Source organism: Trachypithecus francoisi, unplaced genomic scaffold, assembly GCF_009764315.1.
Source record: "Trachypithecus francoisi isolate TF-2019V2 unplaced genomic scaffold, Tfra_2.0 Lachesis_group3, whole genome shotgun sequence".
In the NCBI taxonomy this organism is placed as follows: domain Eukaryota; kingdom Metazoa; phylum Chordata; class Mammalia; order Primates; family Cercopithecidae; genus Trachypithecus; species Trachypithecus francoisi.
The window spans coordinates 7,030,599-7,056,658 of record NW_022681468.1 but is presented as its reverse complement, the minus strand read 5'-3'; the positions used below and the strand labels follow the sequence as shown (position 1 = coordinate 7,056,658).

Below are 26,060 nucleotides of genomic sequence, written 5' to 3'. Positions count from 1 at the left end.
AGTGAGGTCTGTTCCCCACCGGACTTGATGAGCAAAGGGTCGGGTTGTTTTGCTCACCTCTGTTCTGCCAGGGCCCAGTGCGGTAGGTTCCCACGAACATTGAATGAAATACACAAACAAATGGTTGACACTAGGCACTGGGAAGATGGAGGTGAACAAGATGAGGGACAGTTCCTAGTCCAATGGCAGAGGTGGACAGACAGAGACAAGTACTGATGGACGAAGAGGTCTACAGGTGAACGGCATGGAGGAAGGCCCTTTACGTGGGAGAAGCGCTTGCAGATGCCCAGGAGATTAGAAATGGCCAGTGCTAAAGCAAGGCTGCAGGGCGCCATTCCCTGCAGTGGATAGAAGGGATTTGCGGAACCAATGGCTGGTCCTGTTCCTGCAGCTGGAAACTCAGGTCCCAGATGAGGCTTCTGGACAGACCTAGCCTCAGTCTCCTCATCTGTAAAATGGGGGCCTTGAGGAACTCTCCAGGCTTCTATCCAGCCTTCCAAAGAGGGTGTATTAATCCCGTCTCATCCCTCCAGTCTATCCCTGAGCCCCGCGTCCAGATGCTCTGGGGGACTGGCCGAGGGCAGGGTGGGTTATGTCTGTCTTTCCCTTTGCCTGTGAGGAAACTGAGCTGAGGAGGGAAGTGGCCTCCTACAGTCACAGCCAGCGATGCAGAGCTGGGGCCAGGGCTGCTCTGTTCTCCCACCCCGCTCCCCGGCTGAGGGCTCTGCTGGCTGTGTGACTGGCCACCTCCACACCCTGGGAGCTGGGCCCTTCGTCCCAGTTCGGACTTGCTGTAAGGTACAGGTCCTTCTGCATTCAAGCAGAGCCCCTCAAGCACCTTGGCTGGTCAGTGGTTGCCACCTGGTAAGCCACCTACTCCTTTAGAGTAAACTCATGTCTGTTGCCTCTCGGCTAACTTGGAGGGGTTGACTTTATCACCTTGGCCAGAGCCTGCTAGAAGTCAAAATCTGCCTCCCGAAACATCCGCCACCCCTCATAGAACCTCAGGGTCATGAGGGGCTTTTGTGTGTGCGCTGCAGCATGGGAAGGAGAGGCCTTGGGCTCACCGACTTTGAATTGTGTCCCTCCCTACTCTCCCTGCTGTGTGACCAGAGACCCATTCCTCTCCACCTCCACTTTCTTCTCCAAAATGGAGGTGAGCACCTCCCCGGGCCAAGTGAGACCCAGACGATGGTTCAAGGAAGGGGCTTTTAGACCCAGATGCCTGGGGTCAAATGCCATTTACTTGCCAGCACTGGCTGGCATAGAGGCAGACAAACTGTCTCCTTCATCCTGTGGCCCCACGTAGAGCAGCCACTGTCCACCCTTCCCACAGGTCATGAGACCTCTGCCAACCACTTGGCATTCACGGTGATGGAGCTGTCTCGCCAGCCGGAGATCGTGGCAAGGTATGGGGGTGATCTTGGGACTGGCAAAGGGGTCTGTCTGATGTCTTGTTCCTGAGGGTCACCTGTCCCTACCTCCCATGGTTGAGTCCCCTCAACATGCCCTGCTTCCCCCAGGCCTTGGCACATGCTGTTCCCTCTCTTGGAAACACTCTCCCTGCTTTTCCCCTGGAGAACGCGCCTTCTCCTCCCACTCCTCTTCTAGAAAGGGCTTCTCAGATCCCTAAAGGAGCCACCCATGTTTCCCCTCTGAGCCTCCTCCCAACTCATGAATGTGTTTCCCCGGGACTATTTCATCATGTCTAGTTCAGCTATCAGACCGGAAGCTCCAGGAGGGCGGGGCCGTGGCCTTTTCCCTCCCCACAGTGTACCCAGTGCCTGGCCAGAGCCTGGCAGTGATGATGGAGTAGAATCCTTGCTAAAGTGCCAAAGGCATACTTGTCTTCTGATGGCAAGACAAAGGAGGGCATCCCTGGGGAGGTGGCATTTGAGTCGGGCCATTGGTTTCCTTAAATACAAACAGGCTCCCTCCAGGACAGTTGCATGGAGTGGCTGGAGCAAGTGTCAGAGCTCTCAGAACGCACCAACGGGCTCGGTGGGAGCTCTGGGGAGGTGGGGTCAGGCCTTCAATCACCATTATTGGTCATCAGCAGCATATAAGGGCGGAAGTGAACATACAATCGTTCTTGGGTTTAAAAATAAGTATAATAGTAATAAGCATTTCATATAAAAATTTGGGGAAAAGCAGAAAAGTTATAATAATAGTAAACCCACCCATGGCACCCCACCCACCCAGAGCCAATTCACTGTTAACTGCTGAATGCCTGTTCAGCACCTTCTCACCTACTCATGGGCAGCTTTGCTGTTTTTTTGTCACCTGGTTGTACAGCTGGCTTTTATTCCCCATGCGCCTTGTCACAGCATTGCCCACCTGATTGTAACCTCCTCCCAAATCCACTCTTTCTGAAATTGTGGTAAAACATATATAACGTAAAATTCTACATTTTCATTGTCTTTAAGCACACAGTTTAGTGGCATTACGGGCATTCACATTGTGAATGCCATCCCCCTCCACTGTTTTTTGTTTATTTTTTTATTTTTAATATTTATTTATTTATTATTATTATTATTTTTTGTTTTTGAGACAGAGTCTTGCTCTGTCGCCCAGGCTGGAGTGTGATCTCAGCTCACTGCAACTTCTGCCTCCCTGGTTCAAACAATTCTCCTGCCTCAGCCTCCAGAGTAGCTAGGATTACAGGTGTGCACCACCACACCTTTTTTTTTGTATTTTTAGTAGAGATAGTGTTTTGCAACGTTGGCCAGGCTGGTCTCAAACTCCTGGCCTGAAGTGATCCACCCGTCTTGACCTCCCAAAATGCTAGGATTACAGGCATGAGCCACTGCTCCTGGCCTCCGTCTCCAGAACTTTTTCATCTTCCCAAACTGAAAATCTGTCCATTCTCCCCTCCTCCACCACCGGTAACCACAATTCCACTTCTGTCTCTATGCGTTTGTCTGTTCTAGTTGACTTATGTAAGTGGACTCATACAGTATTTGTCTTTTATGTGACTGGCTTATTTCACTCGGATAATGTCCTCCAAGTTCATCCATGTTGCAGCATGTGTCAGAACTCCCTTCCTTTTTAAGACTTACTAATGTTCCATTGTAAGCATCTCTCCCATTTTGCATATTCATTCATCTGTCCGTGGATACCTGGATTGCTTCTTCCTTTTGTCTATTTTGAATAATGCTGCTATGAGGATGGGTATGCAAGTATCTTTTTAAGTCCCGGCTTTCAGTTGTTTTGAGTTTACACCCAGAAGTGGGATTGCTGGATCATATGGTGATTCTATTTTTAATTTTTTGAGGAATCACCATATTGTTTTCCATAGCCGCTGAACCATTTTACATTCCCACCAGCAGTGCACAAGGGTTCTTTCTGATTTGTCCACATCCTCGACAATACTTTTGTGTTTGAGAGGGAGTCTTGCTCTGTTGCCAGGCTGGAGTGCAGCAGTTCTATCTCTGCTCATTGCAACCTCCACCTCCCAGATTCAAGTGATTCTCATGCCTCAGCCTCCCAAGTAGCTGGGATTACAGGCACCCGCCGCCACTCCTGGCTAGTTTTTGTATTTTTAGTAGAGACAGCGTTTCACCATGTTGGCCAGTCTGGTTTCCTACAGCCAGTCTCAAACATCAGACACAAAGGGTGGATGTTGTAGGGCCCCTGGAACATGGTTCCCAATGGTTTGGGCACTGTTTTGGATGTGGCCGTCATTGGATCTCTTTAACAGTCTTTGGGCTGGGTGTGGTGACTCATGCCTGTAATCCCAGCACTTTGGGAGGCTGAGGCAGGCGGATCACCAGGAGTCAGGAGTTCAAGACCAGCCTGGCCAACATAGTGAAACCCTGTCTCTACTAAAAATACAAAAATTAGCTGAGCGTGGTGGTGAGCACCTGTAATCTCAGCTATTCGGGAGGCTGAGGCAGGAGAATTGCTTGAATCCTGGGGGCTGGGGGCGGGGGGCGAAGGTTGCAGTGAGCCAAGATTGCACCATTGCACTCTAGCCTGGGTGACAGAGCAAGACTTTGTCTCAAAAAATAAAAATAAAAGTAACAGTGTTTGTGGATGTGGAGCCCCATGCGTCTGTCTTCACCTATCCTTCCAATGTCCCCTTCTTAAAGCTAAGTTGGGGAAAGGCTCCCTTTGGAGATGAACTTGTGTTTGTCTTACCCCACAGGCTACAGGCCGAGGTGGATGAGGTCATCGGTTCTAAGAGGCACCTGGATTTCGAGGACCTGGGGAGGCTGCAGTACCTGTCCCAGGTGTGGGGAGTAGGAGGGAAGCTTCTGGGCAGATGTGGGTGATTCATGTCATCGGGCCTGCTGCCTCCCTGGACCTTTTAGGACAGTGGTTCTCAAACTTTTCTGCATAGGAGACTCCCCTAGAACATTTAAAGTATCCCGAGGCGCAGCTGCCGCAGACTAATGATGTCAGAGTCAAGGCGTTCCCCAGGTCACCCCAGGATTCAGCTTAGCTTGGAAACTGGCCCTTTAGTCAATCATGCCGTATTTGTGCTTCCGGGCTAGGCTGGAGTTCCAGATCCTTAAGCTTCCCCTGGTGGAGTCAGGCTCAGCAGCACCTCCCCGAGCTGCTGCAGCACAGCAGGAGGCCTTTCGGGTTCTGCTGTGGCTCTCTGGAATGGTGGGAGTCCTGATTCCTGGTCCCAGCTCTGCCATTGTGGCCTTGCACAGCTCCCTTCTCCTTCTGGACCTCAGTTTCTCCATCTGCCACGTGATGGTGAGACTGATGTCCCAGGGGCCTGGGACCCAGGCCAGGGTGAGGGTATACATTCAGCCTGTGGGTGGGAAAGAGAGGGGTCCCAGGCATGCCACTGCCCAGCATGATCTGTGGCCTCTCCCGACTTCTCTTGTTATCTCTCCTTGTGGCTTCTCTAGGTCCTCAAAGAGTCGCTGAGGCTGTACCCACCAGCATGGGGCACCTTTCGCCTGCTGGAAGAGGAGACCTTGATCGATGGGGTCAGAGTCCCCGGCAACACCCCGCTCTTGGTGGGTGGAGGCCCTGGGGGCCCTGGGGTGGGCTGGCCTGCTTGCCCCAGTGGTGGTGAATTTGGGACTCACCAGGGGAGCCCGTGGCCCCATTCCCATCACTGCGCTGGGCCTTGCTGGCTGCCCTGTTCTTTCTCACGGAGTCTCTCCATAGCCCTGTGAGGGCTTTGTCCCATCCTCACACTGTTCAGCAGAAGACTACAGCAGGTCATTCTGGAAGGGAGGTACCCCTTTTACAGCTGAGGACACTGAGGTTCAGAGAGGTTAGGTCACTTTCCTGGGGTCACACAGCTGGCGAAGAGCAGATACGGAAAGTGCCCAGTTTCACAGATGACCCAGACTTGTCCTGGTTCTTTCCCTCCTTGCACTTTACAGCTCTTTCTCTCTCGGCTTTCTCCCCGGACCTCCTTTACCTTGTGTCTCTTTGTTTGCTTACTTGTTCATTTATCTATTCATCCAGGCATTTATTCATGTATAATAGCCTCTAAACCCACCCCCAAACCAGGAAACTAGGATGTAGTCACTCCCTGCTCTTCTGAGAAGGAATCACTAATCTGAATTGTGTGTTTGCCCTTCCCTCGTGTGTGTGTGTGTGTGCGCGCCTGTGTGCACTCATGCAGTAATATGTTGTAGGACTTGCTTTTTGGCTCAGTATAAAGATTGGTAAGATTTGTGTAGGCTTCTCTATGGGGCCGTGGAACAACCACCATTGCCGATCAGTTCTCAGGTGACAGGCGTTTGAGAGGTGCCCAGTTTGTCCCTATTATGAGCACCACAGCAACAATGCCATTTCCATCTGTGTGTCTGGGAGCAGTGTGCGAGCAAGCTCCTCAGGCATGTACCCAGAAGTGGGAGGGCTGGGTTGTAGGACCTGCGACTGTTCAGCTTTACAGACTAATGCCACATTGTCTTCCAAAGTGGCTGCACCAACTTAGACGCCCACTAGTGGTGAGGGACAGCACCTGCTGTTCTTTATTGTCTCCAACACTTAGCATGGTTCAATTTTGTATCTGCTGCCATCCAAATATGTGTTTTAAAAAAAGTATTTCACTGTGGTCTTGATTTGTGCTTTCCTAATTACTGACCAGTAAGAGTGAGCATCTGACCCTGTTTTCTCTGTCTCTGAGACGTGGGCTCAGTTTCCCTTTTTGGGTAGTGTGTTTTTTCATATTGCTATGTAAAGCTTTATTTTATTTTATTATTTTTTTACAGCATACATTTATTAATTATTATTTTTATTATTAATTTTTAGATGGAGTCTCACTCTGTCCCCCAGGCTGGAGTGCAGTGGCGCCATCTCCACTTACTGCAACCTCTGCCTCCTGGGTTCAAGCAATTCTCATGCTTCAGCCTCCCAAGTAGCTGGGATTACAGGTGCACACCACCACGCCTGGCTAATTTTTGTATTTTTAGTAGAGATGGGGTTTCACCAGGTTGGCCAGGCTGTTACCAAACTCCTGACCTCAAGTGATCCACCTGCCTCGGCCTCCCAAAGTGCTGGGATTACAGGCGTGAGCCAGCGCGCCTGGTCCTGGAGCTTTACTTTAAAAACTCATGTGTTCATCTTTTGTCTGGTATGTTTGTCGTCTTTGTGGCTTGTCTTCATTAATGTGTTTTTGATGATCTACGAGTCTTAATATTTTTAACAATTACTTCTTTTGCTTTGCCTTGTTTAAGAAATCCTTCTCTATCCTGAGTTCAGGGCATTCACTTACATTTTTCTTTTCAAAGTTGAGCTACCTAGAATTGATTTTGTGTGTGGTTTCAAGGCAGGGACCGATCTGTATTGATTTGCCAGGGCTATTGTAACAAAGTGCCACAGACTTTGGCTTAAACAACAGAAATTTATTTTCTCCCAGTCCTGGAGGCTGGAAGTCTGAGATCAAGGTGTTGGGAAGCTGGTTTCTTCTGAGGGCGCACTCCTTGGTGTGCAGACAGCCACCTTCTCCTTGCGTCTCCACATAGTCTTCCTTCTGTGGTTCTGTGGCCTAATCTCTTCTTATAAGGACACCAGTCAGGTTCGGGTGTCCTGACCTGACACCCTAATGGATTAGGGCCCATCCTAAGTACCTCATTTTAAGTTAATCACCTCGTTAAAGACCTTGTCTCCAAACCCAGTCACATACTGAGGTACTGGGGGTTAGGACTCCAACATATGAATTTCTTGGGGACAAAATTCAGCCCATGACAGGATCCTTTTTATTTTTACCTATGAGGAAGGAGGAGCCCCAGCCCCTGCTCGCAGCCCCTCTCCTCCGAGGGCTCTGCCCCACCTCCCCCAGCGTCCATCCAAGCCTCATCTGGGGCCACTCTGTCATCTGTTTTGCCGAGCTTTCCTTTGAATACCCCTGTATCAATAGCACTATGCCGTCATGGCCATCTCCTTAGATCCCCTTAAGCTGGCAGGGGAGGCCCTGTGGCTACCTCTCAGCCTGGGGGTGCCACCCTGTGGGCTTTGAGTGGGCAGACTGGGCTCCATCCCCAGCTCTGCTGCTGGCTGGCTGGGTCATCTCCATCAGGCCTTCGGCTTCCTCTTTGTTAGGTTGGGGGGAGTGGTGATGGCACCCAAGCCACAGCCTGTCAAGAAGCGTCAGTAGGATGATGTGCATCATGTGCCTGGCAACAATCCCTGGCACATCACAGGTGCCCTAAACCCAGCCCCCGTGCCTGATGCTCCCACTCACTTGCTGGAGCTCAGCTCCAGGGCTCCCTGCACCCTCTGCTGCGCTGACCCCAGCACAGAGAACCAGGGGTGGAGCAGGCTCAAGAGGAGATTTTGTCCCAGTGTTTGGAGGCCAAGCACACAAAGTGAGCATCAGCCCCACTCAGGAGGCACCACACATGCAAGTGGAAGGCTGGTGGGGTCTGCAGCTCCTCCACTCCCACCCCTGCGGAAGCAGGCCTTGAGTTGAAGAGAAACTGAATATAACAGTTCTCAGGATCTAGAGGAAGTTGGCCTCACAGAGTCAGATCTGAGTTTGAATCCCGATTTGGCCATTTATTTGCCTGGTAACTTCAGGTGAGTCACTGAGCCTCTCTCTGGGTCTCAGTTTCCTCATCTGTAAAATGGGGATAATGATGGCTCCCCGACAGGGCTGTGCCCAGCACAGGATGACACAGTAAGCCCAGCTGGCACAGTCGGCTGTCCTCGCTCTTTCTCTTAAGGGATTTTCTAGGGGGCCAGTACAATCGACACCTACCTAGATGGGGGTGAAGCCATGGGGGGTAGCCCTGTTGGGTGGCCTCAGTGGCTCAAGAGGTGCCAGGGGAACAACCTGGGAACCAGAGACGAGCGGACCCTTTGCCCGCAGTTCAGCACCTATGTCATGGGGCGGATGGACACATACTTTGAGGACCCGCTGACTTTCAACCCCGATCGCTTCGGCCCCGGAGCACCCAAGTAAGTCCCTCCTCGAGCTGCCCATGAGTGGGGCTGGTGGGAGAAGGACAGACACAGCGGCCTCTGGTCTGAGCCAGAGGCGCCCACTTAGCCCACATAGCCTTCCAGATCCCTGTGAGGTGGCTGTAGAGGAAATCACAGCTCAGAGAGGTTAAGTAACTTGCCCAAGTGGCAGAGCAGGGGTCTGGCCCCAGCTCAGTCTTGTTCTAAAGTCCATGCTCACAAGCAGCACCAAATACTGGGAAGCTGGGTGATTTCACCTCCCCAAACCTTGAGGTTCCTGTCTGAGAAATGGGACCATCCGTGGCTGCATCTGGAAGTTGCTGTGGGGGTCAGCACGTTAAGGTACCAAAGCCATGGTGGGAAGAGCTGGACTCCACAGCCTGCCCAAATTTAGATCCAGGCTCTGCCCAGAGCTGGATGTAAATGTATGACCTGGAGTAAGTTGCTTTGCCCCTCTGAGCCTCAGTTTCTCCACGTGTGAAATGGGACAACATAAGCTCCTTCCAGGAGGGTAAAAGGAGGAGAAAAAGAGAGAATGCAGATCCAGCCCTCGGCAGAGTCAGCGGTTCATGCTTTGCATGCAAAGTGCCCAGCCCCTGGCTCTAAGTCTGTGTTCATCCAGACATGGGTTAACTGCTGTCTTCCTTGTGTTGTTCCTGTGGGGATGTCTGGGGCTGCTGGCCTTGTGATTCCTCTCTTTCCCTGCAGGCCACGGTTCACCTACTTCCCCTTCTCCCTGGGCCACCGCTCCTGCATCGGGCAGCAGTTTGCTCAGGTAGGAGAGGCAGGGCGTGGTTCTGCCCAGGAGTGGCTGCAGGGGTGGTGGCTCATCCTGAGCCCGGAAGCATCTCAGAACCCCTGCTCTGGGGCTGCTGGGCTGTGGGCTTGGGACCCAGCAGAGCCAGACCCAGAGGACTGGCTGTGTTTTGCATGGAGGAGAGGGCGAACACAGGAGGCTCTCCAGGAGGAGAGCGGGCTGTGACATTTGCTGCTCTTGCACTCACTCATTCTGTCTTTGCTTCTTCACTCCTTCCTCATTTTGTCTGCTGGGCCCAGATGGAGGTAAAGGTGGTCATGGCAAAGCTGCTGCAGAGGCTGGAGTTCCGGCTGGTGCCTGGGCAGCGCTTCGGGCTGCAGGAGCAGGCCACGCTCAAGCCACTGGACCCAGTGCTGTGCACCCTGCGGCCCCGCGGCTGGCAGCCCACACCCCCACCGCCCCCCTGCTGAGGGGGCCGCCAGGCAGGATGAGACTCCTCGGGCAAGGGCCGTGCCCGCCCACCTGTTGCCCACGGCCACCCACCCTTCTTCCCTGTCCCATCCCCTGGGCCACCCTTCACGCTGGCTTCCAGCGGGCCCTCTGCCAACTGCCTGCTTCACACCCTTCAGCGCTCCCTGTCACCTGCGGACTCCACGGCCCTTCCTGGACTGGCCTTTGCCCAACTCCCAGCCACCACCATTGTCCCTACCACTGAGCCCTTGCACAGGCCACTTCCTCAGACGAGACACCCTAACTCTTGCTCACTCCCTAAAACCCTCTTCAGGTGTCACCTCCTCCAAGAAGCCCTCCTTGCCACCCCCAGCCGGGTCAGGGGCCCCTCCTCTGTGCTCCCTCAGTCACCTGTGCTACCTCTAACACCACACTGACCACACTGTATTGTGAGTGTCCGTTGATGTGACCAATTGCCCTCCCAGGCTGTCAGCGCCTCAAGGGTAGGGTCTGTGTGTGATTCGTCTCTGAGCCCCCTGTGCCTACCCGGGGCCCGGCACAGAGTCGATGCTCAATAAATGTGTGTTGACTGCATGAATGACCTGGAACCAGGCCATGTGCTCTCCCCTCGGCTTGCTCATCTGTGAAAAGGGGGAGATGTGGAGGCTGGCAGAGCTCTGGAAGCTGCCAGCCCGCAGGTGCCCCAGAGATGCCCCGACAATGCTGTTTGGGAGAGACTGCCCCAGGTTACCCGCCTGTTCTGGGCTGTATTCATGGCCATGCCCCTGGGTGCTGTGTGAGGTTGGGACTGGGTGGGTGACTGGCTCTGACAGCTGGATTTGAGAGGTCAGGGAGGCCCCTGGGCCTCTCTTGGGAGCAGCTTGGTGGAGCTGAGCCCATGGTGCCCTCCTGACCTGGCAGCGGGGCAGGGCAGGTAAGACTGCAGCCCTCGTGGTGGTGATAGGGAAAGCCATCCCGTCCTCCCCAGGGCCGTGTCCTCTGAGCCCATCCAAGGAAGACGTCCTGCCCTGAGTTTCTCCTTCAGTCATTGGGAGCTTGTCTTTGTGCAGAGAGAAAAAGCTGCCCTCGTGGCCCAGTGCGGTGGCTCACGCCTGTAATCCCATCACTTTGGGAGGCCGAGGCAGGTGGATCACCTGAGGTCAGGAGTTCACAACCAGCCTGACCAACATGGTGAAACCCTGTCCCTACTTAAAAATACAAAAATTAGCCAGGCGTGGTGGTGGGCGCCTGTAGTCCCAGTTACTTGGAGTCTGAGGCAGGAGAACTGCTTGAACCCGGGAGGCAGAGGTTGCAGTGAGCCGAGATCTTGCCACTGCACTCCAGCCTGGGCGACAGTCAGACTCCATCTTAAAAAAAAGAAAAAGCTGCCCTCTCCCCTGCCTGGGCCATGTGCCCCCTGGAAAGACCCCTCCCCACACAGGGAAGGCACAGATGTGTGCTGGCCCCTGATGTGCATTGTCGGCCTCCTTCGGTCCTTGCCGCAGTCTTGAATGGTAGCTCCAAGGGATGGTCCCATCAAGCAGATGAGGAAACTGAGACTCAGGGGCGTAAGTGACATGCTCAGTACAGGTGGGGCTGGGGTGGCTCTGAGAATGGAGGAGACAAGTGTTTGGGTTTCCAGCCTGCCCCTCTCCCCAGCCCAGGTGGGTCCTGAGAATGCACATCCCAGCCTCTGGGCAGAGGGTTGGGCCCCCAAGACGCCCCTAGAACTGCAGTGTTCTTGCAAAGAGAGGGTCCTCCTGCTCCCCTAGCACCTCGCCTGACCACGTGGGTACCTGGCCAACCCCTCATCAAGCTGCACCCTCCACCCCCTCCATTTCCAGCTCTCTGGGGGGCCCCAAACTCACCACCCATTCTGAGAATGGTATGCCCGGGCTCAGCCTCCAGATCAAACTCACCCCTGGCCAGAAGCAGCCCCTCCCCACAGCCACCCCAAATGCTGCTGTCTCCCAGCATCCTGTTCCCAAGCCCCCAGCCGGGCACTGTTCCCTGACCTGCTCTGCTGTGCCCCCCTCCCGTGCCCTCTGCAGCCCTTCTCTGAGGTTCATCAGTACCCACCGGCCTGCCCCCGCTTCCCACAGTCCATGCCCTCTGCCTCCTGCTGTGGCTAGACCTGGTCCCCATAGGACAGCACCTCCTTCACAGTCCATCTAAAAGGACCACAGGCCACTGGCCACAGTACTGCAGCGACGCAACACAGCATTGTCTGCAGGGGCCCAGAGGGATCAGCTCCCTCCGGAGACTTCAAGTTCCCGGCTTGACCAGCCCCTGACCTGGCAAATATCCGTCCGTTGCTGAGCCTGAGCCTCCACACCATGATTTCTTCAAATCCTGCCAGGAAACAGGAGCCAACTATGCCCCATTTCACAGAAGGGGAAGTCAAGACCACAGCCACAGCTGGGCCATAGTGGAGTCAGCACTCAAACCCGTGGCCCTTCGCATCCAGTGGCCCTTCGCATCCAGTGGCCTTCCACAGGCTCAGCTTGCTCTATCCCTGCAGGCCTGGGCTTGTCTTCTGCACCCCCCAGGAATCCCAGATGGCTGGGAGGTGCAGAGCCAGAACCCCCCAGCCCCGCTGTCACTGCCAGTGGGGCCATCCTGCCCTTCCTTTCTGAGCCACTTCCTCTTCCATAGACTGGGCTTTCTGTGAGGGGCAGGTGGCTCTCAGTCCAGACTGCATGGGGGAGCCACCTGGGCCAGGTGAATCAGCCTCTGGGGTGGGGCTCAGAAACTTTTCTTTTTCTTTTTTTCTTTTCTTTTTCTTTCTACTCTTATTGCCCAGGCTGGAGTGCAGTGGCACAATCTCCGCTCACTACAACCTCCGCCTCCCAGGTTTAAGAGATTCCCCTGCCTCAGCCTCCTGAGTAGCTGGGATTACAAGCATGTGCCACGACGCCCGGCTAATTTTTGTATTTTTTTTTTAGTAGAGATGGGGTTTCACCATGTTGGCCAGGCTAGTCTCGAACTCCTGACCTCAGATGATCCACACACCTTGGCCTCCCAAAGTGTTGGGATTACAGGCATGAGCCACCACGCCCAGTCCAACTGTTTTCAAGTCTCCCAGGAGATCCCAGTGTGCATGGGCGGGTGCCGCCAGTCCAGGTGAAGCTGACCTCCCGGACCCAGGCAAGATGGATAGGATTAAACCCAAGGCTATGCAGCTAGGCGACCTGGGGTCAAATCCTGCTCCCACCTGCCTGGGCCTCAGTTTCCCCATCTGTAAGGGAGGACAAATAATAGGACCACTTCCTAGGGTTGGTGGGGAATTAGTGTCCATACGTGGGTCGCGCTCTGGCACTGTGACTCTGGTCATTGTCACCTGCAGGGAAGGGAGGCTTTCCTGCAGGCAAGGCGGCGCAGTCCCCGGAAGAGCCGCACGGTGGCGCGCTGGCGCAGAGCGCGGGCTCGCCCTCCCGCCCAGGCCGAGCGGGCGGCGCCGGCCCAGCCGCGGAGGGTCCTGAGGCGCGGAGTGGGTGGGCCGAGGGGACGCCAGTCCCGCTACCGGAGGCGGGGTCAGGCGGGAGGCCGGGTCGGGAGTGGCAGGCTCTGGCCACGACGTGGAGGTGGAATAGCCACCCCCATTTCACAGATGGGGCTCCCGAGGCGCAGTGAGCTGTGGCAGCTGCTGGGGGAGCCGGGCCTGAGGCTGGGGAGCTGGCAGGCCGGCCGGGGACGCGCCGGGCGGGAGCACGCAGCTCTGGCGGGCAGTGCGCGCAGGCTACTGCGGCCGCCGGGGAGGCCGGGGGATGCCCTCGTTAGGAGGCTCCGGAGGCTCCGGGCCCCGCCCTGCTCTGCCACTCCCTCCCGTGTGACCTCGGCCAATGGCGGCCTTTTCTGAGTCTGTTCCCCCTGCACTGTAAACCTTGACGTGTTTAATCTATACTCGCATCCCCGCAGGACGCTTCCAGCCTGCACATTCCTGAGGGCCTGCCTTCCCCAGGCACCAGCTTCCCCAGGGCTGAGCTGAACTCTGAAAACCTTTGGACACCTCCCTGCCCTCTGCCCTAGCGACCTGCGGCTGGAGACCCTGAGCTGGCCCAGCCCTCTGGGGTACCTAAGAGCCTAGGCTGGGTTGGGGGTGGCTTCAGGAACCTTAGGCTGCCGGGCGTGGGGTGAGAGCCTTGGCCCAGCCATGGCCAGGTGGGAGGTTTTCTTCCTCTATGCTCTGGGTGCTGGGGCTGGAGGCGGTGACTCTGCTGGGCTTCAGTGACAACCAATGTGGATAGACAGACGACCGTGCCCTGTGTCCCAGCAATTAGCTGCCCAACTGGGAAGGTTCTGGATGGGACTTGGCAGAATCCTGAGCCAGCCCCTCCTGGCAGTCCTGGCCGAGAGGGCACCGCGCGCTTTATGCTGGTCCAGAGTCAGTTGGCAGGACTCTATTCACATCTGCCCAGACCTCACCCCGGGCTCCAGACCTCACCCCGGGCTCCAGACCTCACCCCAGGCTCCAGACAGCCTCAGGCATCTCTGGATGTCCAAAAATACCCCCCCACCCCGCAGGCGCACCCTCCCCGCAGTCACCGGGGTATTTCTGGCAGACGGAAGGAGACTCAGTGGGAGGAAGGGACATTTCTCTGAATCCAGGGCCAGGGCTGGGGAGGGACAGAGTCAAGTCCCTGCCTTGGCCTGGAGCTTTAAAAACACTCATTTCTTCTGGGACACAGCCTCTTGCCTGTAAATCCTTCTCACCAGAGGAAACCATAGTCACCCTCCTGGTGCTCATTTCTTGGGCAGCCCCTGCGGGGACGAGACCCCGGGTGGCCAGACAGAGGGGTCCCCCCCACCCCGTGGGAGGCAGCCTGCTAATTCTGGGTGCCAAGGGCAAGGCTGCAGGTCCCTGTGCAGGACACCTGCCAGCTGCATCCCGTTTGGAGCCTGCCCTGGATGGGGCTCCGTGGGCCCAGGGCAAGGCCAGGCAGGGACTGGCATGAGCAGCAGGCGGCACAGGAGTGCCCTGGGCAAGAGCCCGTCGGCCAGTGGCAGACACTGGGTGAGGAGCCTGGATGATTCGAGTCACGCTTTACTGGCATTGCACCTCACCTGTTGGGCGCACTGTGTGGCCAGCCCTGAGCCAGCTTTACTGTACCTCCAGGTACCCTGTGCTACAGACGAGGCTCCAAGAGGTGCGGCCTGCCCCATCTCAGGGCCAGAGGGTAGAGGGTGGAATGGGCTGTCCCTGGGGCCCTTGCCCCTGCTGTTGAGCCCAGGAGCCTGAGCCTGGGAGGCCTCCCCATCGCCTCCCTGCCCCCTCCCAAATGACAGTGGCTTTTTGGCTGCCACCCCAGAGGTAAGGGGGTAGCCCGAGGAAGCCAGGAGCTGCCCACACCCTCAGCCCAGGGACACCAGGTGCAGCTGCACAGGCCTTGAGGCTTTCTTTCCTGGCTGGGAGCCTGGACGCCGGGAGTGTTGCCCAAGGCCACCCAGGCAGCGGTCTGTCAGGGGTGCCTGGGCTGGACAAGGGGCCCTGGGTGTTTGGAACCAGCTCGCAGAGCTGTTCTGGAGCAGGTGCGTGTGTGTGTGTGTGCGTGTGAGCCCCACATGCACATGTGTGTCTCTGTGTCTCTCCGTACCTCTCCGTGTTCCTGTTCCTTAGTCTCCGGGTATCTGTCTGGCCCCCCGTGTGTGAGGCTGTGCGGATGAATCTCCATATCCATGTCTGTCTCAGGTTCTGTGTGGAGCTGGTGTGTCAGGCCTGACCTGGACTATATGGAGGTGTCTCTTTGAACCCAAGGCAGTGGACAAACATGAGACGGGTCGCCAAGGGCTAGGACCCTGCCGTGTGGCCTGCGTTCTGTCCTCACCCCACATCCAGCGAGATGGGCTAACCTGCCCAAGCCACACAGCCAGGAGCTTGGGGCCATCCAATGCGGACATCCAGTGTCCTTCAAGTTGTGGCCACCAAGGCCCCACGTGAGACTCCCTGCTCCCCACCTGTCCTGACTCTGTGTACAGGGGGAACCCAAGGCTGAGGGGTCTCCAGCAGGGAGAGGCTGCACTCCTGAGGCCCAGCCAGGGCCAGGTGATGCGGGGCAGCAGGTGCCAGCGGTGGGAGGAAGCATGGGTGGGAAGCAGAGCCTCTCCCCGACCCACACCATGCTTGGCTGCCTCTCCGCCTTTGATCACTGACCCTCCTCTGTCCCTCCAGGGACACTTTCTCACCAGTGCTGGTGCTGGCTGGCCAAACAGTGTGGGAACCCAGGGGCCGGCCTTCCTCCAGGCGGTGGCAGCAGGGGAGGGGCCTGGGCACACCGTGGGTGAGCAGTCACTGCAGAGCCTCCCCTGGTTAAGCGGCATGATGCTGTGATGTCACAGGGAACCCAGGAAGGGCACTGGCTCTGGGCTGGGCCCCACAGGCATCAGTCTATGTGTGCCCCTCCCTTTGCCCCGTGCCCTTCCAGTGGCCCCAACTCCTGCCCGACCAGATTTCACACCACTGTCCAGCCATCTCGAACCATTCCTGGGTGTGCCAGCTCTTTCCCACCGCCAGGCCCGTCTTGTCCTATCTGTCCCCACCCCCATTCCTCACCTCCCAGGTCTCTGCATGAATGACTCTCAGAGGTCCTCCCTGACCACCTGCCCTTCCTAACCTCAGTTCCTTCACCAGTGCTCCTCTGCCCACAAGCCTGTGGGCCCTGAGAGGCTGCCCCCAAGGTTTGTTCAGGCCCTGGCAGCAGCTGCCCCGTCGTGGTGACCATGGAGTAGCTATTGAGACCAGCTAAATTAGACATAGGTGAGCCCTTGGGGGCCAGCGGGCACACAAACAGTTGCAGCTTCAGGGTGAGCTGCAGGAGACGCATCATGTACACACACACCCGCCACACAGACACACTCCCGCGTGTGGACATCACAAGCTTGTATGGGCACACACCCATTCTCACACACACACACTCTCCCACACACGTGCCCACTGCCATCCACCTAGGTGCATGCATGTGCATCACACGTGTTCACTTACACACACATTTTTGCATGCACACACTTCTATACATGCCCACTGCACCTGTGCACATGTACCAGTGAACACACAGGCATCACCACACACATCCACTTACACACATTCTTGCACGTGTGCAGTGGCCTCGGGAGCAGGGAACTCAAGCTGTTTATTCCCAACACATGTTCCCATGATAAAGAAAACAGGAAGGGACTTGGGGCCAGACACAGGAAGGGGAAGTGGCCTGCCGCAGGGAACCAGCTCTAGCCAGTGGACACTGGGCGGTCTGCTTGGGTGAGATGCAGGGGCAGGCAGACAGATGGCTGCAGGGTGGGGAAGTGGAATGCCCCTCCGTGGCATCTTGCCCTGGTTTGATCTTCACCACAGCCCCGATGGGCATCACCCCTTCTAGGCAAGAAACCGAGGCTGGGGCCAGGCTTGTCCCCATCACCCAGGAAGGCTGCTGGAGCTGGGATTTGACCTGGGTTCATCTGACACCAGGCTCCTCCCAGCCCTGGTCCCACAGCCCACTTGGGTCGAGGTGAGGCCTCTGTTGGGGAGGTGGGTGGTGTGGCAGGGCTCTTTTCTGCAGCCCCACTGTTTGTCCAGCACCGGGATGCATCCCACACCTGCAGAACCCCGGGTTGGACTCTGGCAGTCTCATGGGGGTTCCTGGGGGGTCAGCACTGGTCCCCTCTGTCCCATGGCGTGCCCCTCCACCAGCCTAGCCCATCGCAGGGAGCCCAGAGCAAGGGTGACAGGAGTTGAGATCCGAGATGTGGCCACAGGCCCTGCCTGGCATTGACCCATGGGCCTGGGTGTGCCGGACAGCAGGCACCAAGAGGGGCCACAATGTGTGAAGCCCCTACAGTGGGGTGGGACCTACTAGGAGGCAGGTCAGCCCCCAGTCCATGCCTCCCACTCCCTCCAGTGCCTGACACCAGCTGCCGCACCAAGGCAAAGCAGAGGTGCCCAGCGAGGCACTCATGCCATTCCTTCCCTGGTCACACCCCCTCCCTGGGGATACAGAAGCCACCTGTGCATACCTGAAGTCTGCCAAGTGCTGCAGAGCTATCTCAGTGCAGCCCACAGCCGGGCAGGTGGGGCTCCTCCCACTTTGCAGGAGAAGTCATTGGGCTTCTCTCTTTGCTGACCTGCATCTGATTTTCTCCCTGCTGCCCCCTCACTCCAGCCCACAACCCAGCCCAAGGCACAGAGCGCCGGGGTTTCACCCCCGCCCTGCCCCCAGAGTTGTCCTGGAATCCAACACCTAGGGGTTGCAGAGGGAGGAGGGGAATTTTCGGGGTGGAGGAGACAGTTCCAGCGGGGAGGTCTGGCTTTGTCTTTCTCTTTTTTCTCTTAAAATTAAAATTTCAGTTAGGAGGAACAAAAACTTCAGTTAGGAGGGACTCAGGATGGCCGCCAGTTCTGGTTTGTCTGAAGCTGGCCGGGGGGGCAGTTTCCAGGATCCATGGAGGACATTCAGTGCTAAAACAGGGGAAGTCCCAGGGAAATGAGACAAGTTGGTCCCCTGGGAGGGAGCCCACAGCCGTTTAATCTAACCCTACATGATGCTTGAGCTCCCTCCGCTGTGTCCCCATCCAGCAGCTGCCCAGCCCTGCTTGAATACCCTCAGTGACGGTGAGCTCATTATCTGACAGGCCAGTAAGAGCCAACCAAGAGGTGGACACAGCCAGGACTAACCACAGCGAGGTTAGAGTTGGCAGAGTGGAGTGTGGGGCAAGTGGAAAAGGAGCAGGGCCCCTGAGCTGCCTTTAGGGGCAGCCACGGCTTCCCACGGAAAGAGGAGGACAGAGAATTCCTAGGCCAAGGGAACTGCACAGGCAAATGCCTATACCGTAGGGATTCAGTTCTTTCTCTCTGATGGCCAGTGCAGGGGTGAAGAGTAGAGGCTGTGACTTCACAGCCCTCCTCCTCACCCCACCCACAGATAGGGCTTCCTTTGGAAACATGGAGGCCTACATCCTCCTGCCTTCACTCCCCAGGTCCCTGAACCAGGAAAGGCCTCAGTGCAGATGAAAGAGCTGCCAGGATGCCTCAGCACACTGCTCCACCCGCTTCTCATTTTCCTGAGGCTTATGTATCCTCAGCGCCAGCATCTGCCCCCTCCTCCAGGAAGCCTCCTCTGACTTCCCTAGCCCTGAGGCCTCCCCTGCCATAAGCAACATCCTTCTTCTCAGGCTTGCTGCAACCTCCAGCCCTGCCAGAGACCCCTGCCACTCTTCAGCTGGGCTTTCTCACCTCCGCACCTGCTGGCTTCTCTTCCTAGAACACCCTCTATTCCCTTCAAAAAAGTTTCTGGGCTAGGTGCGGTGGCTCATGCCTGTAATCCTAGCACTTTGGGAGGCCGAGGCATTTTGGGATCACTTGAGGTCAGGAGTTCGATATCAGCTTGGCCAACATGGTGAAACCTCGTCTCTCCTAAAAATACAAAAATTAGCCGGGCATGGTGGCAGGTGCCTGTAATCCCAGCTACTCAGGAGGCTGAGGCAGGAGAATTGCTTGAACCCAGGAGGCGGAGGTTGCAGTGAGCTGAGATGGCACCACTGTACTCCAGCCTAGGCAACAGCAAGACTCCATCTTAAAACAAAAACAAAAACAAAAAAACTTTCTGGACTGAGCACAGTGGCTCACACCTATAATCCTAGCACTTTGGGAGGCCGAAGCATGAGAATTGCTTGAGCTAGGGAATTCAAGACCACTCAGAGCAACATGGTGAGACCCCCTCTCTACAAAAAATAGTTAGCTAAGTGTGGTGGCACAGACCTGTGGGCTCAGCTGGGGACACTGAAGCGGGAGAATCACCTGAGCCCAGGAGGTTGAGGCTGCCGTGAGCTATGATCGTACCACGGCACCCCAGAGTGACCCTGTGGCAAAAAAAAAAGAAAAGAAAGAAAGAAAAAGAACAGATTTTATTTTCACTTAAAGATAACTCAAATGCCAGCTCTTCCAGGAAGCCCTCCTGGAGCTCTTGGATTGAGTTTCTCTCCCTTCTCTTTAAGCCATTTCACTCCCTCTGGTCTCTGCATACAGAACTGGGTAGACCTAGAGCCTGGGGCGGGGGGGCAGCAGACTCAGCCCTGGGGTGATGCCTCTGGGATCTCCAGCCCTTGGCAGGTTCTGCCCTGTACTTTGTGGGGACCAGGGGAGGGGATGGATTGGCTCTGAGCCAGGTACACAACAAGCGCATACTAAGAGCTTGCTGGAGTGCATTCTTCCAACCAGTATTTCCTGAGCACCCACACTGTGCCAGGACCGCATGGCTACCCCTGGGGATCCCGCCTCCATCCCCTGTCCACCCTCAACACGTGGCTCACTCAGCACACAGTAGATGGCTGAAGTGCTGGCTGCTGTTGGCCAAACAATCAAAGGCAAGGGATGGCCTTCCTGCAGCCTTGGAGACAGACAGCCTGGCTCCAGTTCCTGCTCACGCCCCATACTGACCCGGTGGCCTTCGGTGGGTCGCTTAACCCCTCTGTGACATGGACACGATGGTCGCAGCAGCTCTGGAGAGCAGCGTGAAATGACGGTGGCCACGCTTCACGTAGCTCCTGGTCCCGGCCATGTCCTCAGTGGTGGTATCACTTGTTATTCTCCTTCCCTAAATGTCCATAAATGTCCCTTGCTGGCTGGGTGGAACCGTTTCCAAGGAAAGAGTGTACAGGCATCCCCAAGTCCCCAGGAGCTGGGATCTTGGGGACTGACCAAGCACCTAGGGGTACAGTGGCTTCTCAAGTAACATCCTGGGGCTGCCCCAGAGAGGCCCTGGGCGGGGGAGGGCAGTGCCCAGATTTATCCACCAATCGCACAGGCTGCTGGCACTGAGCACATTCTTATCTGCCCAGCCCAGCATGGGGGGGGTGGCCAGGCCGGCCGGGGCGGGACGCTGCCTGGAGCTGGACACGGAGGATCCCCAAGCCCTGCTGGGTGGGTGACAGCCACTGAGGCTCTGAGTGACCCTGCAGGCTGGTGGCCAGCCGGCCGCCCATCTCCCACACCATGTCGGACGGCGAGGGCCCCTCAGCCGGTGAGTGGCAGCGCTATATTTACCCACCATGGCTCCGGTTGCAGAGCCAAGGCCGCCAGTCGCCGAGGGCACTGGGGCCCCCACAGGCTGCCGGCAGCTGTGAGCTGGACCCCCTTCCTCCTTGCCCAATGCCTGGGGGCCTGTGCCGCTGGAAGGGGGAAGCTTGACTTTAATGCTAAGTTCTGCTGCACCCCTGACTGCACAGTGTAGCCAGTGCAGGGAGCTGTGTCTGATTCAAGCTCTCCCAGGGCTGGCAGCCAGGGCCAGAGCTGACCCAGGACAGAGGGGCAGGGGCTGTGGCGGGACCCACGGGTGGGCTCAGGGTGCCGTGGGCCCCTGGAACCACATGCAGACGAGTGTATGTGAACATTTATCGGCGGGGAGAGCACACAGCTTCTGTCTGATCCCCTAAGTCTGAGACCTCTGAGCGTTCTGAGTCCCTGGTCCAGCAGCACCAGGCAGGCCCTCTGTGTGCCCTCATATCCTCTAGGTTGAAAATGGCCAGGGATACAGGCAGGTGGAAAGGCGATCAGATTCTGGGGTCTGCCCACTGCCCTCTGCTCTGCCTGAGGCAAGAGGCTGTGGTGGGGACTGGCCACCCGTGTGCCTGGCTGGCTGCCCCCCGCTCCTGCCAGTTTCAGAGCCAGCCTTGGCGGAATGGGGGCTGGGGACAGCCGAATCCAGGGGTTACATGGGGGACTCTGGAGTCAGGCTGTCCAGGTTCAAATTCCAGTTATTTCATCTCCAGGCTGGGTGATCTGGGGCAGGTGGCTTAACTTATCTGAGCCTCCGTGTCCCCAGGTAAAAATGGAGATTGTGGTCCTAACCCCCCGTTGGCTGTGAAAATTAAATTTATGATATTGTGTGAAAGCGCCTGCTGGTGCCTGGGGTGCACTGAGAGCTCAGGGCCCTGCTTGCTGGCAGCAGGTGGGCACCCCGGGCAGCAGATGGGCATCCTAGGAAGCCCGGGCAGCCAGGTCTGGGCTCCTCCAGCAGGGCCTCCTTCGTAAGCCACCAATTGTCACTGGCACGTGGATTCACTCTCCATAAAACCCCACCTCGGAGGCTCTCGGGACACATCAAGGTCTCCTGGGGGATGTGGGCGGATTGTGGGTGACAGCATTCTGCAGGTACCCTGTTACTGCTGAACAGTCCCAGCGCCTCGGCCTGGCTGTGTGGGATTTGGAACAGAGTGTGCGAGTGTGTGTGTGTGTGTCTGTGTGTTGGGGAGGGGTACATTGACAGAAGGGGCCTGACCTCACCTTCTTCCACTGGGTGCCAGTTGTCCTGGCTGCCAGGAATTGCCCGCCGGGGCCACGGGAGCCCCGGGAGCCAGCAGACAGCTCTTTCTGGCTGGCCCTGCCCCACACCTGACGCTAACCCGGAATAGCTCTCCCCCTCCACCAGGGACATGGCCCTGGTTTTAGCAGCTTGTAAAGCCACCCGCATGGAGATGGGTATTTCAGGAAGGCTAGGACAATATTTAGCCCATCGGGGCAAAGGAATGGGCACTGAGTGTGCATGTGTGTGCGCAGCCTGGAGGCTGAGAGGTGATGTGGGCCTCACTGTCCCTTCCCCGTTTAGGAGAGGGTCAGCCCAGTTGGGCTGGGAGGTAGGGCCTGGATTCCAGGCTGGCTCTGTCTGCCCTGGTGGGCAGGTGGCCCTGGGCAGGCTCCGGGCTTGCTTTTCCCATCTATAGAATGCCACGTGAGGTCTTTTGTCTCTAATATGCGGGTTTGGGATTCAACCTGGCTGGCAGGAGTAAGGGCGGCATCTTGGTGCAGGAGGGTATATTTACTTATGGGTAGAAGGGGGCCAAGGAAGGGGGCCTTTTGGAGCACACAGTGTGGAGTTCAGGCCTTTCTAGGATTCCTACCCAGCAGCAACCAATGGTTGCTCCAAGGACACTGCAGTGAAATATTTTCACCTGTTTTCAGTGACCGATCCCCAAGCCTGTGTCGGCAGTGGGAACATTCTCAGCTCTACTCGTGACCGATGTGACCCAGGGCAGACTACTCAAGGGCACTGTGCCTCAGTTTCCTCATCCATTCAGTGGGGACAATAATGGGACATTAACTCCTCAACGTGCAATAAGGATTAAATGGCTAACAGCATGTAACACACCTAAAATAATGCCAGGCTTATTGTTAGTGGTTATAGCTGTTATGATTTCACCAATAAATAAACAACCTAGAGAGGGGATGAGGGAAGCAGAGGACCCGCTGTGTCCTGGACACGCTGTTCTGTTTATTACCTGGAGTTGGGGGCTATCAGCTCCACCGTGTAACTAAGAATACTGAAGCTCAGAGAGGCACACGTGAGGTCACCCAGCTGGTCAATGGCAGAGCAGGGATTCAAACCCAGTTCCCCAGAGCCTGTTAGCACAGAACCCGGGTTAGGCCCCTCTTCCTGGGAGTCCCACCTGCACACCCAAGGAGGGTGAGGCTGGCTATTTTGTGGGACTTTTAGGCTGCTGAAGAAGCAGCTCTCATTTTAGGGTTAGCTAGCTCAACAGTGCCTTCAATAACTTGCAACCTGTAGAGAAAAATGTAATGCCTTGTTAGGGTGTCAAGAAATTTCTGCAGAGCAGGAGTGCAGCAGGAGGTGGCTGGCCCCTGGATTTATGGCTCTGTGCCTGGGTGGGTGAGCGGGAGCTAAGGTTACCCGGGAGTCAGCACCGTATTTATAGCAGGAACTCGCCTGCATCAACTACCGGCCCACACACCCTGGCCAGCAAAGGCGCTTCCTTTACAGTTGCCTGCATTCTAGGCTTGGCTCTGTCTCTTAGGGGCGGGGTTATATCACCTGACTAAGCCTCAGTTTCTTCATCTTTAAAATGGGGCCTTCGTCAATTCCCTCACTGGGTCTGAAAATAGGACCTGTAAGTGCACGGTACCTGCCTGGCATAGAGGGGGCCTCAGAAGATGCCAATTCTACACATCCTGGGTCTGTTGATTGTCTTTTCCTGCCTTTGACCTTGTGATTTACCCATCTCCTGTCCTGGCCAGAATCTGCAGGAAGAGAATCCAGGTCTGTGTGCTATTAGCTGCCCCCATGCTTGGGAAAGTTTCCAGCAAAGCAGCTTTACAATCCTAAGCACCGAAGAACTGGCTGTTCTGTTTTCAGCAGAGCAATGAATGCAGGTCCACAGAGACCAGGGTTCAAATCCCAGCTCTACCACTCCCTAGCTCTGTGGTCTTAGGTGAGTCACTTAACTTCTTTGAGCCTCTGTGACAGATGGGCATTTGTCCTGCTGCAGAAGGTATGGTAAGGACAGACCTGTAACCTGCAGGAGTGCTCAGCCAGCAGAGTGACCCTGTCTCTCCTCCTAAGTAACCCTCCACCAGTCCCACTACCCAGCTCTGAGCCATAGTCACCCTGTTCGTGTGGTGAGACATGGCTGCCCTTGCTGGTGCCTTTTGTATGTGGGAAGTTGTTCCCCTGTCTTTACCACCCCCTCAATGCCCTGCAGCTTCTGATTCTCACCAAGACATTCAGCTGGGTGAGCTGACATCTCCCTGGTCTCCCGCAAAGGCCCCTAAGAACTTGGTTTTCCAAGTACCTCTCTCTGCCAGAAGTCAAGGATGGCTTTCCAAGGACAGGGCCTGCAAACATTGGTGGGGCCACCCAACTGCTCACGCAATTCCCTCTGGCATCCTAGAATCCAGACAGCACCCCAGCTTTTTGCTCCCCCAGACCTCACAGTGGGCCCCTCACCAGGGACCAGGGCAGTGTCCACCTTCTCTTCCTGTCCTGGCCATCCCCAGCTCTCACCTCAGTTTCTCCTAGAAGGCCCTGTCCCCCAATTTATGCCATCCCTGTCCCTAAGGATGTTGCACTGCTCTCTGAGGAGGGCGTCCTGGCACGGTGTCCTTTCCCTGGATTTCAGGGCAGGCAAGTGCTGGAAAGGGTATGAGATGCCTGGAGTGGCCCTGGGATATGGGAACACCTCTGAGATGACCTGGTGAACGGTGCCAACGTGGTTCCCTGCCCTGCTCGTAGGAGTCCCGAGCAGTACAGGCCTGTCCAGGTGTAGTGGGAGCCTTTGGTGCTGAGTGACCCAGGGCGGGCCTCCTTCATGTGTGACCTCAGAGAGGTTATGTATCAGCCATCCACAGGCCAGCACACGGCTCTGGACACATGCCCCGAGTTCTGACATCAAGTACCCCCCGGCTCAGGCCCTGTGAAGGGCTGGGCCTTCCTGGGTCGCTCTGAGGGTCCAAGCTGGACTCCATGCCCTGTGCCTTCTGGGTGCCTGTACATAGGGTGGTGGCAGGGCATGAGTCCCTGAGGAGCAAGAGGCCGTTTTATGTGACGTCAGTGGTTGCTAAGGCTGGAGGCAGCAAGTGGCCTGGGTTTTCACTTCCTTTATGGTTACTGGCCGGTTCATCCCTTGGGGATAGGGATCCAGTGAAGGCTCTGGAGCCGGGGATGGAGGATACATGGCTTGCTTCAGTGAGGTGGGTGGAGGAACTGGAAGGAGGATCTGGAGGCCCAGAGGTCAGGGAGGAGGCTGGGGAGATGGTCCTGGGGAGAGAGGGTGAGGTCCACATAGTACAGGAGGGACCCGGAGAAGGGCACAGGGAGATTTGGCAACTGCTGGGGCTGGGTTGCTGGAAGGGTACAGGGGAGACTGAGCCTGATACTGCCGCCCCCGTTAGGAGGGTCCAAAGAACAGACTGTCACCTTCAGGGCTCTGTGGGGTGACCTTACAGTGTTTCAGGGCTCAACTGTAAAACCTGTGGCGCGCATGGAGGGCTGGGTGAGAGCCCCCCGGCGCGGAGGGCTGGGTAAGATCCCAGCCCCATGTGCCCTGGCCCTGGACACAGGCAGGCCCCTCTCCTTTCTGAGCCTCGGCGGTCTCATCTGTAAAGTAGAGGTGACACTGTAACCTCAGGGGTGTCGTATGGGTGATCTCCAGGCATGAACCTTTGAACAGCACTTCAGGTGTGCCAGGCACCTGTGATATTGAAGGACTCAGCCTCAGCAGCATCCAGCAACCTCTCACCAGAGGCTGGGCACGGGGTGGGGACACACAGGAGGAATCCGCAGCTGGGGAGTCCCCTTCAGTGCCCCTCACGGCGCCCCTACATTGAGGTCCACACCACACTCCTAACCCATGGGATCTCCATGTTATGGAGCAGGGGAAACTGAGGCCCAAGAGAACGAGAGACCAGCTCAGTCACCCAGCGAGGGCGTGGTGAGCTGGGGCTCAGGCCGGATTCCCAGGCACAGGTCGAGCCCCTCCAGCACTTTCACCGAGGTGTCTCCCACTCGTCCCATTGTCCAGGCTCAGTGGAGACCTGCCTCCCCCAGGGACCCAGACTCAGTGGAGGCCTGCCTCCTCCAGGGACCCTTCCCTGAGTTCTGCAGCCCCTGGGGACCCTGAACCCTTGGAACACCCATGCCCTGATACCCTTCTTGGGTAGTAGCTTTGAGTGGCACCACCCCAGACCGCTACCCTTCTC

General features: G+C 56.6%; 2 protein-coding genes across 4 annotated transcripts in view; both read left to right on the top strand.

Moving 5' to 3' along the window:
• LOC117071399 (cholesterol 24-hydroxylase) overlaps positions 1–10,180 on the top strand; it is a 44,724-nt gene extending 34,544 nt beyond the window's left edge. Inside the window, exons 10-15 of one of the 2 annotated variants that reach the window (XM_033191362.1) lie at positions 1,337–1,409; positions 4,148–4,232; positions 4,866–4,976; positions 8,288–8,376; positions 9,088–9,154; positions 9,436–10,180. In XM_033191362.1, coding sequence (XP_033047253.1) covers positions 1,337–1,409; positions 4,148–4,232; positions 4,866–4,976; positions 8,288–8,376; positions 9,088–9,154; positions 9,436–9,606 — 596 coding nt within the window. In that variant the 3' untranslated portion in view covers positions 9,607–10,180. The remainder of the gene's footprint in view (positions 1–1,336; positions 1,410–4,147; positions 4,233–4,865; positions 4,977–8,287; positions 8,377–9,087; positions 9,155–9,435) is intronic. The other variant, XM_033191361.1, reaches the window with a different exon arrangement.
• Positions 10,181–19,733: 9,553 nt separating this feature from the next.
• EML1 (EMAP like 1) overlaps positions 19,734–26,060 on the top strand; it is a 204,084-nt gene continuing 197,757 nt past the window's right edge. The window contains exon 1 of one of the 2 annotated variants that reach the window (XM_033191355.1): positions 19,734–20,592. In XM_033191355.1, the coding sequence (XP_033047246.1) occupies positions 20,565–20,592 (28 nt within the window). In that variant the 5' untranslated portion in view covers positions 19,734–20,564. The remainder of the gene's footprint in view (positions 20,593–26,060) is intronic. The other variant, XM_033191358.1, reaches the window with a different exon arrangement.